Raw genomic sequence first — 13844 nt, 5'->3', positions numbered from 1 at the left:
ATTATCTAAGTCCTGTACGTGTTGAAAGTGTTCTTTTTCTGCCTGTGTGAAGCACGACATACTGTCTGGTGTCACTCATTCTTATCCGAAGTTAGCTTACAGCAGGCACACTTTTGATTGTGATGTTAGGATATCTTGTAATTTTTTTTATCAAGATGCCGATTTGTCATCAGTGTCAACGTAAGCTGAATCATCATCAGTGCGTATCTCACTAAATTCCAGGGAGTTTCGTACTCACCTTCTTGCGGCCAACGGTTGAAGACTTGACCGTTCGGCCTTCAGCGACTTTTAGCTTTGGTACGAAACCACACTACATTAGATCTAAAAGTTGCTCGGAAGAGAAATAGTATCACGTGATGAGTGCAACTTCGATCTGAGTATCAGCCAATACATAACCACTTGATGTGACTTCTTAGTGAGAGCTAATCACACTGCCATTCGGCTGCTTGTGGTCAACAAATGGGCGCAAGCTGGCGGGCACTAAATTCCCTGGAGTCTCGTAAGCTCCGCACTACTGATGATTCCCATTAAGGATGAAACAAATGTACAGTGTTTCTCGGCTTTTCAATACGGACCGGTCTCAATGATGGAGGGAAATCTCAGTTGAAAAATGCACTTCATATTAACAGGATATGTACGTTAGTGGAAGTCGAACTCTCTCTTCACATTTGATAACCATCATATGGCACCGTTATCGGGCTTAAATTGATCCAGCCTCCGTAGCATACACTTTTTACTCAAGGGAGGTTGTAAAGTAAACTCGTGTACCTGATCACTACTCACCTCAATCGATGGCCAATCCCTATTCTTTATTACGAAAATACCATGTCGCGAACTATAAGAAAAGAGTTAAATAAAGGGTTGGCCCACCACCTAATGAGTCGCCAGGCTTAATGTGATTCCGCAATTGTAGAAGTCAGTCATACTGAGTATGAGTAACATTTGACCCTAGCAAGTAACCCCCTGGACACCAACAAATCGCTCCACTGTGCTTCAACCCCAAGTTCATCAGTGACTGCCGGAATGCACCCATTCGGAAGTTAACTTGTAGCTAATGAAAGACTCAACTAACTAATTACTGAAAGTTCTGTCTGTGATGTTCTTCAACAGAATGTGCTGCGCAAAGCCACGAGATATTTAGCTGTGTGTAGCCGGATTAACTTACTAACGAGTGTTGCTTGCAAGCTGATGCGGTTGATGTAAACTCAGGAACAATGGCTATTCGAGTAGCTCCACGAAGTGTAAAACTGCTAGTGGGGTGTCTGGGAGCTTTCAGAAACCTTATATGTAATGAGCCATGCCATACAGTGCCGTGGTTTGCCTTTGAAAACGTCAATAAGACATATAACCAGACGTCGGTATTTGGAATCACTTACATCGGTGACGAATGTCAAACATCCTGTATTGTGCTCATTTACTGGTCTCTAAACCGCAGGTTTCAGGATAAATTCAAGAGCCTGCCCGACCACCTTAGCCTGTATGCCATCTAGCTGGCAGTAGCTAGAACGTACCTGTGCCTTTCTCAGCAGACATCTGAACACTTTCCAGGAAAGTTGATACGATCCAACAGCTGCCAGATAACAGCACCATGACAACGGCACCTGGCTTGGGATCATTAATTTCAAGACACAACTATGAGATAGGTCACATTGTTGACTCTTTTCAAGTTAGCAGTGTTCCTCTGCACACCAAAACTTGAAGCTGTTTGGATTTTATGAGGTAATGTTGATTAAAGCACAAAAAGTATTGGTTCAGGCCATCAGCACATCCTGTAGCTGAACTTGATGCTTGCTTCAAAACTCATGTGATATTCGATAGTCGTTCTTTGATACCACACTTTTAACTTATAAACGTCCAGTGTTCTACGCCTCCGATTTATAAAGGTAAACTGAAATACCGCATTTTATTTATTTTGAGACCAGGATACCCCCAGGAAGCCACGGTCAACCATTAGGAGGGATGAAAAAATGCCTCCTTATGACCTATCCAGTGCCTTACATGCCAATCCTTGTCGGATGGGGTATAAGGCATCCTCAACACTGGCAAGTCAAACGTGGTCCAAATGATAGCTCCTCAATTTGAGCTCTTCTTGTTAGCTGTTAGCTTGGTACGTGAACACACCAACTACTGATTTCACTAAGTAATAGCTCGAAAGCTTGTTGAGTCGGGATGCTTAAATTCAAGATAGATTTCATATAACCCCATCACTTGTTGTTAAACGAGAATCTTTTTAGCGCCAATAGAAAGCTGGGCTCAGAATTTACTCCGATGCGTGGTGTGATCGGCTGCATTTATTAACGTACGCCGCTTACAGCAAAAGAAATGAGGGAAAATTAGATAGACTGAAGACTAATAGATCGGCTGTAATGTGGCTTGGAGAGCCATAACAAACGCTTTTCGGCTAACCGGATGACTCCAAAAAGAGGTGTTTCGAGGCGTCACTCAGAATCCGTAGTGTAGATTAAAGAGATTCGGATACGTTGCATATTGTGAGACAAATCGAACACGAAACATCCAAAACCTCCAAAAGTTTTGATCAGCATGCTTGCATTGTGTTTTCACAATTTTTCAGAGGCGTCTTATCACCAACTGCATAGATTCTCTCTGAAGATTTGTTCCTATCAGCTGACGCTATCCAAATTTCTTTGTTTCGACTGCTTCTATATAGGTTCGGGCAACCTGACATTCCATTAGGCCTCGTGCATCCTTCGGATGGGATGGAAGTTATGCATCAAACGGGTCTTACATCTGAGAGGTTATTTTTGTCATTGTTATTACTATTTTCATCATCAAACACAGGAAGAGAGTTGTATAAACTCAACTGTATTGTATAAGCTCAAAAGATTAAGAGTCTAACGAAATCCGGAGATGGTGGTTCGTACCTACAATGTCCAGGAATTTATTAGATCCTATTCAGTTATTCAGAAACTTAATTGTAACACAGGTTTCCATAGAAATCTAGTCCTGGTATTGCAAACCATCGTGTGTCCAGAGTTTTATTCCCTACCTTTTCTCACTCCAAGGAAAAAGGGTAATATGTTGCCTCCCACTGCTTACTGGCTCATACAAACGGAGGGCTTCTTCGTAAAGGAAACTACTCACAAGGTTGCTGAAAACTGACAGCCCCTACCGGTTTCGCCCTTCTTGGGGCTCATCAAGTGGGCGCATTCCCCGAGTTTCCGTCAACCTTATGTTCTACCTGAATCCAAGTTCTAGAATGTTATAAACGAGAGATTCTGTTGAGCCTCTCGTGAAAAACAAATTGATTTGCAAACGAGTGTATTTCTCGAAAACGGACGCTTCTTTAATTCTCAAAGATTGTGTGTGAGGTCTGCACTGCTTGGAAGGAAAGAAGCTTCTGGTATGGCTTTTCTTTTCAGAACGCAAGCGCCTTTACTCAGTAATATTAGATTTGAGTACCAGAAAACGCGGAGCAAAGGAATGCACTGCGAAACCAGTGTTGCAGGTGAATTTTTTTCTCAGTCAGGGTTGTAAATATCTATGGGCCACATAGACTCTCTTAGGAACACAAGGCAAAGAAGCGCCTTTGAAAGATACTCTGACAGGGCTGGTAGGAAAGGACCGTTTTCGGGAGACGAGCTCTCTACAAGTGCTGCAACTTGGCCCTAGTCCACAGACTGCATTGCGCTAAATCGCACAGCCGCAATTGTACCCTTAATTTTATCGGTTTTGCAATGTTACAGATCAGATACATACAAAGCCACGAGAGTTGCTACCGTGATGAAGTTTTGGATCACTTCTAAAGTATTGTTAAACCGAGTTGGCACAACAGACCAAAAGAGATGTCGCTCTAAACGGACTTAGGTCGAATTAGGGAAGAATTTGGCTGGCAATCGAATATCCCTTGTAAAGGGCACCTACAGACAGTTACGAAACGCTCGTAATTCATAGGTTACATCGGTCTGACAATGAATTCCTTATCCACTCCTCCCATTCAAGTGGAACAAAGGACCCTGCAATAGGAAGACTAGGCGAACGAGAAAATGAGTTCTTTCGAGTCCCGATCCGTATTTTCTGCACAACCGGGTGTCTGACCAGGCGTCTACACAAGCAAACAAAGACCTAAGTAGCAAAATGACCAAACCGGCCGAATCAAGGACTTGTAAAATTCTGTCTAAAAGTGGCTTCTTATACTTTCAAGGGCTGGAATGAAAGTGCCTAGAGTGCGAGATAGCTCAAATACTCGATGGATCCTTAGTGGTAAATTTATTAAGGCAAGTAATGGATATTCCACAAAGTGACTCCACTCCATGATAGACTATAGTGAGCAATCTTCATGGCGGTGCCATACCATTTTTCATTTTTGAATGGGCCACTGTCCTAGAACTTCCTGCCCTAGTCCTTCTGTGAACATCGCAATTGATAGATTGAACAAAGATTCAGTGGAGCCTACCGTAAAAAACAAATTGATATGCAAATGAGGGCAGTTTGCAAGTTTGAATTCAAGTAGAACCTAAGGATGACGGAAGCGCGGAGACTGTGCCTACCCGATGAGCACCGAGAACAACGGAACGGATCGTGGGCTGTCAGAGAGTTTTAAGTAATCTCATAAATAGTGTATTACGCCTATGAAAGCTGATTTCTTCATCCAAGTATACAATCATGAAAATCTCCAAGACTTGATGTACGTAATTATGTCCTCATAGACAGGAACCCAAAGGGGATCTGAACCGGGCCCTTCCGCTGTGGTGGTATTTCTGAACTGAATGTGGTTTCCATTTATGCAAAAATGGATTCCAGCTTAAACCGAAAGTTTAGGTGTCTTTGTAACAATCTCACTATCCTGACGCCATGCACTCCGTGAAGTGCAGAAACCACTGTCTAATAAAGGACACCGCCTAAATTCGACCGAACGCTTCCTCCCAGGGCCCAGTAATCAACTACCGAAGGTAGCTGACAAACGTCGGTGAATTTGACAAGCCTTCCGGCAAGGGTGACTTCAAGACAAGTTCTAAAAGTTTATCAGAGGTTCATATTCTCTATCATTTGGCCTCAAGAGCGACGGACATATGGAACAAACCAAATTTTACATGATATATGTAAGTTCATCACAAGAGCAATTTGGTGCGTGTCTCAACTTAGACACGGACCAGCTTGTGAGCCTTGGTAACACGAATAGGCACACTACTTCCGGTTGCTGAAGTTGTCCAAACGTCAAAACAACCAGGTTATTCCTTATGCTCAAGTACACCCAGATTTTGGATTCATCCAAGCTCTCACGGAGCTCACGGAAGCGTCTGCTGAGATCATCTGCATAAGATAGTAGGTAATGTCACAAAAAATTACCCCAAGCTGGTTGTTTTTTCCGTGGTTCGAGAGCGTAGCACTTTGAGGACACAGTTCGAGGAGGTAGATAGTTTGAAAAAGGCATTTGCCCGTAAAAGTGACAAAAACTAGGAGAGTGTTTAGTAACTACACTTTGAATTTGAAGGGAAATCACACAATAACTTGTAGAAGAATTATTCTTATCCCTACAGCGAAAAGAAACCGTATTAATGATTCCGACCGCTACTAGTTCATCCAAAAGATATCAGCATGAACATTACAAATTTAGACAAGTTTCTCCGTGACAAGCCACTTACGATCTTAATAAAGGTGACATTGTATCCGCAGCATCCCAGTGGTCAAACCCAGTGGAGGAAGGGTTGGTGAGTTTCTACACAGCCCAGAGCGATAGCTAGCAATTTGCGTGACCCTGGGCAAAAATTTAAACAGAGTTTCATGGTTTTTGTTGGTAATTCCGACGTACACCATTCTGCTTTGCGATAAATCTACGCGTGAAGTGGTTGTCAGGGTTAAAATCAAAAGTCTTAATCCAGTTTCTTTACTCGCCATGTGCCGTCAAGCTGGCAAGGCGAAGCAGTAATACCAATCGCTCTTTAGTCCATGGTATACCGATGATTTACGTAATTTACGTACGTAAACTACGTAATTAGGTAATTTACATTTACAATAAAAGTGTCAGTCCTGACCACAAAACACAGGATCGTGATGAGTATGCCTCAGCTTGTTGGATACTCAGTACGAGGCTACTATTAGTCTACACCCAGGATGATTTTATGGAATAGGCAAAGCTTGGTAGTGCGAAAAATATGCTTGCTCACAAGCACTTGCGATAAGCAAAGGGAAACTTTTGGGGACTTATTAATTGTCTACTTCGAAGTGAATCCTTATTGCCACGGTGGGGGACAAGTGATATTGACAGGGCTTTTAGAGCTCGCAATGTACGCGTCAGTTTGTCCAGCTTTGTCCTACTTGAAAGAGTCAATAAATGTGTTTTATCTCTTCTTGAAGAAACATGGCATTAAAATAGGCTTTAGGCAAGTAATTGAAGGTGCAAACTTCCAAAAGATGAAAAAATGGAAGTCGTAACACAATTATCAAGAGTCTGCCGAAAAACCGCGAAAGGTGTACGGCTGAGCTTATCGACAATCTTACGAGTAGGATTTTACGTATAAACAACATCGCATTGCGACATCTCAAATATCGTATCAAGTGATGCATAAAGTGGCCTGGTGCAGCGTATTCAGTTGAATCGAGCCATTATAAACGAGAGATCGAGTCGGATTTAGTTGAGTCTCTTGTCACAACCAACTTTGTGCGAATGAGGGCATTTTTCAAAAAAATGGAAGCCCTTCTTTTGAGATCAGGATGAAATGAAAAGGGCTATATTCCGCTGAGTACCATTTTACCTTAATAAGCTTAGGATGATTGTTGCTACTTTCGTGTAAAAATGAAATCTGATTTGACATTGAATATGAATCGTTGGCTGGAGCAGGATAATGATGTCACTCCGTTGTCCTCTAGATGGGTCTTCTATGCAAAGATACTGAATATACGGGGTCAGAATAATCCCACCTAGTTTATGTGGTCAACTGCTGGGTTAATCTGTTGTATTTGTGGCATGATTTAAAAAAAGAGATGTTCGGTGATCTGTTATGCACCCCGATTCCGTGAAGTATGAATAAAGTGTTGGTGCAGTGAGAACATTTGGAAATGTTCAATTGAGGTTTCACTCTGTAAATGAAGCAATTCTATGCTGAAAACTCGAGTTGTTTCATCCTTGCTGGGGATCGTCAGCAGTGTGCATCTTACGAAACTCCAGGAAATGGTACGTAAGTAGCTCGGAAGGAAGAATACCTCGGAAAAAGAGTGAATATTTAATTTGAAAAGTCATCACTTTGGAGTAGTTCCCCCCATGTGCGAGTTGATCACACAGTCGAACGCTTGTCGCCGAAAGGTGGAGTTCGAAATACTGGCCGGGCGGATTCGAAACTCCTCGGGGTTTTGTGAGATTCGCACTGCTGATGATTCCAGCTTAAGAAGAAACTGCCTGCATAGTGCTTTCCGGATTTTTAGAATCCATTGAGTTCACTTATAGGATCAAATATTCACTCAGTAAAGGGGTTTTGTTACCCCAACGGTTCTGTGAGTACCACCGAAAGCTTCTGTCTTGTTACTGAGGATGTAGGTTATCGTTCGATCAATATTTTTTTATTTTTTGCAGTCCGTCGCCCTCCGTTTGAAAAGGTAGACTGCTAGTGTCCACTAAATGCCAGCTGTTCTCCAACTCTAAGCAGTATTCTTTCGGTATTCTCCTTCAACTCAAACTATAGGCATGGGTTCCGTCGACTCTTTTTCCAAAGTGAAACAAGTGAAGTCATCTGAGTGGCTGCCGTCTGATAGCGGGGCAAGCGCATCATCGTCAATTTAGCAACTCCTGTTGTATGCACTTGAATTATCCCATCATCAAGGCTGAATCATAGAAATGATTGGCCAGATGCCTCAAATGACTATGCCCGTGGTGTTGGTTCATTTCCCAACATTTCCCAACCTGTATACACTTGCCAACGTACCGCTCCGCTGTAAAGCAGCCCGCAAATGACATACCCTAGAGTGGTGATGAAACTTCTGCAACAAAACTAACAAGTGTACGGACCGATTCGACCTGAGCCAAGAGAATTCGATTGTGTGAACTTTCATGGACCAGGAGGTGTCATGGACACTTGAAACCTGTTGAAGAAAGTGCTGAAAAAGTAGTGATGATATCAGTTCGGCTCCTGGCAACGATAATCGCGCCAATGGATCCTAACAGGAGAAAAAGTCCGTTCTGGACCAATCACATCAGGTGACGAGGAGGATTTATTTAGCGAAACCAACAAGGGCAAAATTATGTGCATTTAGAAACTACTCACAAATGATCATATCTATGCCGCACTCTGAATAACGGTCAGCCCACTGCCTGATCACATCAACCAGTACGTGTACGTAAAGTGATACAGTTAATTGCAGACAATTCTGTCGTCTCCCGAATCACACAAAAAGGAGCACTCGATGATCACTCACAGTGACACCACAGCTAATCGACTGCCATCTGCCGAACACATCAAACAGAACATCCGTTTCCAAGGTTTCCACGCCTCAGTTCTGTGTGTACAAATCCGAGTGAAGCCGCTCTTGAGTAGGCCAGTTTCATTGTTCATCTGCATGCTTATTGATGGACGGCCCTTCATGTGAACCCGACGCACTTTAAGCTAAGGCATGTCTAGTGCTATCTGTTCGGTCTTTGTACTCAAAATAAATGGACAAAACTGGTCCGCGAGCAAGTGTTCAATTTTCCGCCTGATTTTACAGAAGGAAATGATGGAGACTTAGGGTATACCAGTATAGATCCAGCAATCCAATCTTACTAAGTCACTGTGAAATTAAGAAACCACTGAACAAAAAAGCACCAAAGCTGTGCACTCCATTAAGTTCATTACCCTTGGTGTCAATCTAAGTTAGGCTGCGTTGAACAGACAATCGCCGGTCTGTTGATTTTTAGGGAGGGTGGTGATGGCTCTACACGCAAACAAGTTCACCAGCTGACCACTTCCCTGTCACGTGATTGTTCCTCATACGGCGAAGCGACACGTGTCAGAGAGATGGTAAGTTTGGTGCGTTGGTGAGAGTAATCGTCTGAATCAATCAGAAGATTAATTGTCATCGAGACGCTGATTTGATGAAACATGACATGTTTTGAAAGCATTCCACGTAGTGGACGTATCAGTGACGGTTCCTGACTGGAATGCAGCTGACAAAACTCTCCTCTATCACTTCGAACAGATGGGGAAGTAAGATAAAAGCAACATCAAGAATTGTATTATGCATTCAAAGAAGGCATGGCCGGTATTTTAGTTTTGTCTATGACATTGTATTATGATTTAACAACAGTTGGACTCTTCCGCAGATTAGGGTCACAATCTGGATGCATGGTTTCCCGAGGACACTTCCTGATAGACCAAAAAACTACCTGCTTTTCTCCAAGAAAATAAGATTCAACTCAAGGCGAACACAAATTTAACTATCTACCAAATATCCCTAAGTTTTTCATATATTTTGAAGGCATTTACTCAGTGCATTCGATAGAACACAATCTCGTTTGACGTGAAGAGTCTGTCAAGGTAAAATGGTTCTGAGTACCAAACCTCGACACCAGGAAATGCAACCGGTGCCTTGGATATAAAATCTCTAGAGTGGCCAACCGCCTAAATGACGGATACACTTCCTGAAAAGGAATGGACATCATAAAGTATGAAATATCATTGTCTGCTTAACTCATCAACTCAGAGATATACCAAAACATCAGACTTATCAACTGCGATCAAGCTGCAACTATTCCCCAGGAAGACTTGTTTGTGCAAAAAATGGAGCAACAGGGTAACACCGTCTAAACCGAAGGAAGCTATGAAACCATTGTTTCCCTACTGTAAAACATCCCGTTCGTGGTAGCTCACATTCCACGATCTTCGTTGATTACCGTCCAGCACATCAGCATACAAACAGGAAGATGAAAAAGCTGTCCTCTTTTAGAGGCTGATGAGCAGCCCATTGCACCTGGAAAGCTGCACACACATTTACTGATACGAGTGAAAGCTGAATCAGACTGAATACAGCTGGTTGTTGTTGTATGCACATCACTAATGCAGATATTGGTGTTTTTTCGAATTTCCAAGGCTTCATGCGGCATTCAAGTGGACAATGAAGCCTGCATATTCCACCGACTGTTCACAAAGCATACCCCCATCTTGAGCAAATCACTTGTCTGCTGGAGTTCATTTACACGAACAGAGAAATCAAGTACGCCAATATTTTAAATGATAGTTAAACGACAATGTTTGAGGAAGTTGGACAATTCCTTGTCGACCCACTTATTGTCATTTTCCTTCCAGCTGACACGCACAGGTTACGTGCTATAAGCATGGAAATCCGAGTCTTCAAATAGTTTATTCAGTCGAGGATAGTGCTTATCTGAATAAAGATAACTGGCTCAGTTCAGGGATACTGTCCACTCGACTGAAACTTGCTAGGTCATCCCTACAGGGTCAAGAGTTTTTTGGTTTATTTTGTTGAATGGATGGGATTTGGAGGTTTGTTTGTGTAGTGTTACTGGAAAGATTCACACTCCAGAATGTGCGCCATCTTGATTCAAAATAGTCGTGTAATTTGTTGAATGTTTGCCATGAAAGCGGTGGTTCTTTTGTCCTGAATGCCTCACTTTAAGAGCGTTTGCAAGTTATCTGCGATAAGCCAGTTAACCAGAAACTTGAGAAGATAAAATTGACCGGACGATGATATATCCTCTTGGAAGACACGTTTTCAGTTCTGTATCTGATAGAAATGACAGAAAAAAGACGTTAAAAACAGCTGAACCGGAGGAGGGATAGTCTGCGAGCAGAGCAGGCAGATATTTTGTCAAAACTCCTCCTGCGTATTTAAGACTGACAGTGCCGGCTCTGGCGGAACATAGGTTCGACGGACACTCAGTGACTGAGTCTACCTCGTGGGCTCCAAGGGGAGTCAGCAAGCTTATCGGTAGCGTGTTCCGTCAAGACCATGTTCACTGATTAGTTTTCATCATGCGAAGTAAACCACATGGCAGAAGTTCACCAGCGTCTAAACCATCATGTATGTGCTTTTCTGTTTAGCTCAGCACTGTTCGGTAGCTTTTGTGGTTCAATCAGAGTAAGCGTAAACTCGTATCTTCCTTGTTGTTAAAGCCTGCTTGCTAATTTACTCTCACAAGAGTGTTGCGTCAGCTTTACGTTCGGGAATAACGTTTTCTGAATCTATTGTGATGTGGACCAACCGGCCATCGGTCAGAGTACCGCTAAATTTATTCCAAATGACGAATTTGAAGTAGATGGCTGAAAATGCTGTTTCTTTAAGTGAAGAATTCTCGGAGAATAGTGCGATCCTACAGTTCCCCTTTTGCCGAGAAGCAAACACATGTGGAGGCAGTTCATGGGCACCACATCTGCGCGATTGGTGAATCAAGTTCAATCGCATTGCTGTTCACTACCATCAGCCTGCCGATATCTAAGCTACTCCCTGGAAGGCTGCAGCTTTGAATCTTTAAATATGCGCTGATGGTCATCAGTACCTAAGAACTGTTGTACAGAGAACCTTGATATAAACTGAATTGACCTGCAGGCTGCGGATTTCGGTCTTGGGCGACCACCCCTTAAAGTTGACCAATGATGGGCAAGCCTATTATAGCCATAAGGGAGACACCCTAAAAAAGGCGAGACATGAAATCAGGTGCGCCAAACACCACTCACATACACAATTGAATCACTTGTCTTTCAAGCCATGGAGTCAAAGACGCCAGATTGGGAGAAATAGGTGGACACGACAAGTAGAAGAGATTGTTGTGTAGCTGTTCAGCTCAGCACATAACGAGGAAGCCGCAATTGATAAAGGTTTTGCCAGAAATACCTAAATTAAATAGAATCTCCCCGTTCATGACTTGACCCGAGTCTTTTCAAGATCCTCTATTGGAAACTACAGTATGATAATGGAATACCAGTAGATTATCCAATCCAACCGTGATAGTGTGTCAGTGGGGGCCCCGAAGCGCCTACATGGTGGAATACTGAGGGAGGGGTGTGGTATCATGCTGAAACTTAAAGGAATTGATCGATGAAGCCAGCAGCTGGATAACGAACACAACTGGTGCCTGTGCCAATTTTCGCTATCATACTCAGGCCAGTGATGAGTTACAGCAAGCCCATTTTTGCCTGCAAAATATCCTTTTATCTACATCGACACCAAGAGCTTTCACGCAGCAATACTTTCGGCTCAGCAACAGCAAAATGTCAGGCAAGTTTTCTAGCCCCCCTCACCTCATAATCGTTTATTCTGTCAATCACCTCGCTGAAAATTGCGATATTGTTCTGTGGTTGATGCTAGTCTTCCCTGAAGTTTGCTGTAGCACAATGCGGGTGGTTTAGACGTATGTATATATGCACGTATGAAGTGAATTTCTGCGCCAGGGGGGCCTCCTGAAATTTTATTTATGAGGAGCCTGGCGGTTAAGGAAATGCGTTTGAATGCTTCAATTTTCGTTCAAAGGTTTACGTCACCACTTATTTGGAGGATCAGGGGTTTAGCATCCCGATTAGTTCCTCCCATAAGAGGATTTTTCCATAGGCTAGTAAGCAATCAGTGACTTTTCAATCCTTCGATGAAAACTATTTGTCCACGCTGTGCCGAACGGGTGTCCAGTGAATAGAGTTTTGGACATATACTTCATAATTAGCTTCCTTTTGCTAAAAGCAAAAACTGCAAGTAAAATTAGACTAGTTGGAATGATCTTCACCTTTCGGAAATCCACAAGTGCACTCAGTATAAATTATGATGGCATTTCCAGCCACTTTGTTCACAGTACCATTTTATATACGAAAAGATTCGTTTGGCCTTCTTTTATCCTCTCAAACCTCCTCGTTCCAGGTGCGCTTTCAACTGGTGCATCAGTTCAACGTGGCAAACAACCCCATGTCAACATGATCAAACAGGCACTCGGTCGGGAATATCTGAAAACCGCCGATCAGATGGAGATGCATACAAACGGATCACTAACAGCTTGCGCGCTCCAAGAGGCCTTCAACTATGTGACTGACGGTTGTGGTACCTTTGATCAGTCCATTCCATTTCCTGTACAAGCTCTAGCTGAGGTTGGTGGTTCGTCGTACAGAGACGATGGTGCAATTGGTTGGTCAGTAGCGTACGACCAGAGTAAGGCAGCTGAATATCCATGGAATATCACTTCTGACTGTACAAGTGCCACACAGACAACGGTCTTGCCATCTTCACTGTCCGGACAGAATTCAATGAATGGTAGGATCAATTTCACTAACAAACAACTGACCGAACTGGAAAAAGAATTTCACTTTAATCGATATCTCACTCGAGCACGACGAATCGAAATTGCAAACGATTTGGGTTTGACCGAAACACAAGTGAAGATCTGGTTTCAGAATCGGCGTATGAAGCAGAAAAAGCGAATGCGCGATCAGTGGTTTGGAGTACCCAAGACATCGGAAGATCCGGTCTTTGAAAGTTCCATCAGACGCCAACATATTCAGACACAGATCAAGGAAGACGGACAATCAGCCGATGACTCATACAACACTCTCTGTGATACAAAGCTACTTACGATGGAACACGCATCCTTCAACGGCTACTATCGAGAATCTCACGAAGACGATTACCGATCTTCCGGATTTTCAATACCTAGTGAGTGTACATCAAAATTCAACATTCCGGGCTGTCTGGCCAGCAACGACTTCTACGCTAAATGAGGGGAGTTTTTACAGGTGACCGCCCTTCCCGTTTTTTTTGTGAAATATCTATTAACTGAGAGCCGTCGTTGCCTTTTCTTTGGAACTGAGTTTATTCGCGCCTACTGTGCTCTCCTTCTTCATTGCTACTGGTAGTAATTAAACGCATTTTTTGTTGTTAGTGATTTTTTTTCAATTATGGTTGTGTGCCGAATGGGATTT

General features: G+C 42.9%; 1 protein-coding gene across 1 annotated transcript in view; it reads left to right on the top strand.

Annotated features, from left to right (window-relative positions):
* The window catches only part of T265_00495 (hypothetical protein), a gene marked incomplete at both ends in the record, with an annotated part of 41989 nt that extends 28346 nt beyond the window's left edge, over positions 1-13643 (top strand). The window contains one exon of the mRNA XM_009164299.1: positions 12793-13643. Within this exon, the coding sequence (XP_009162563.1) occupies positions 12793-13643 (851 nt within the window). The remainder of the gene's footprint in view (positions 1-12792) is intronic.
* Positions 13644-13844: the final 201 nt, after the last annotated feature.

Source organism: Opisthorchis viverrini, assembly GCF_000715545.1.
Source record: "Opisthorchis viverrini unplaced genomic scaffold opera_v5_5, whole genome shotgun sequence".
Lineage (NCBI taxonomy): Eukaryota > Metazoa > Platyhelminthes > Trematoda > Opisthorchiida > Opisthorchiidae > Opisthorchis > Opisthorchis viverrini.
The sequence above is the reverse complement of the archived record's forward strand: the minus strand, read 5'-3'. Positions and strand labels throughout refer to the sequence as shown.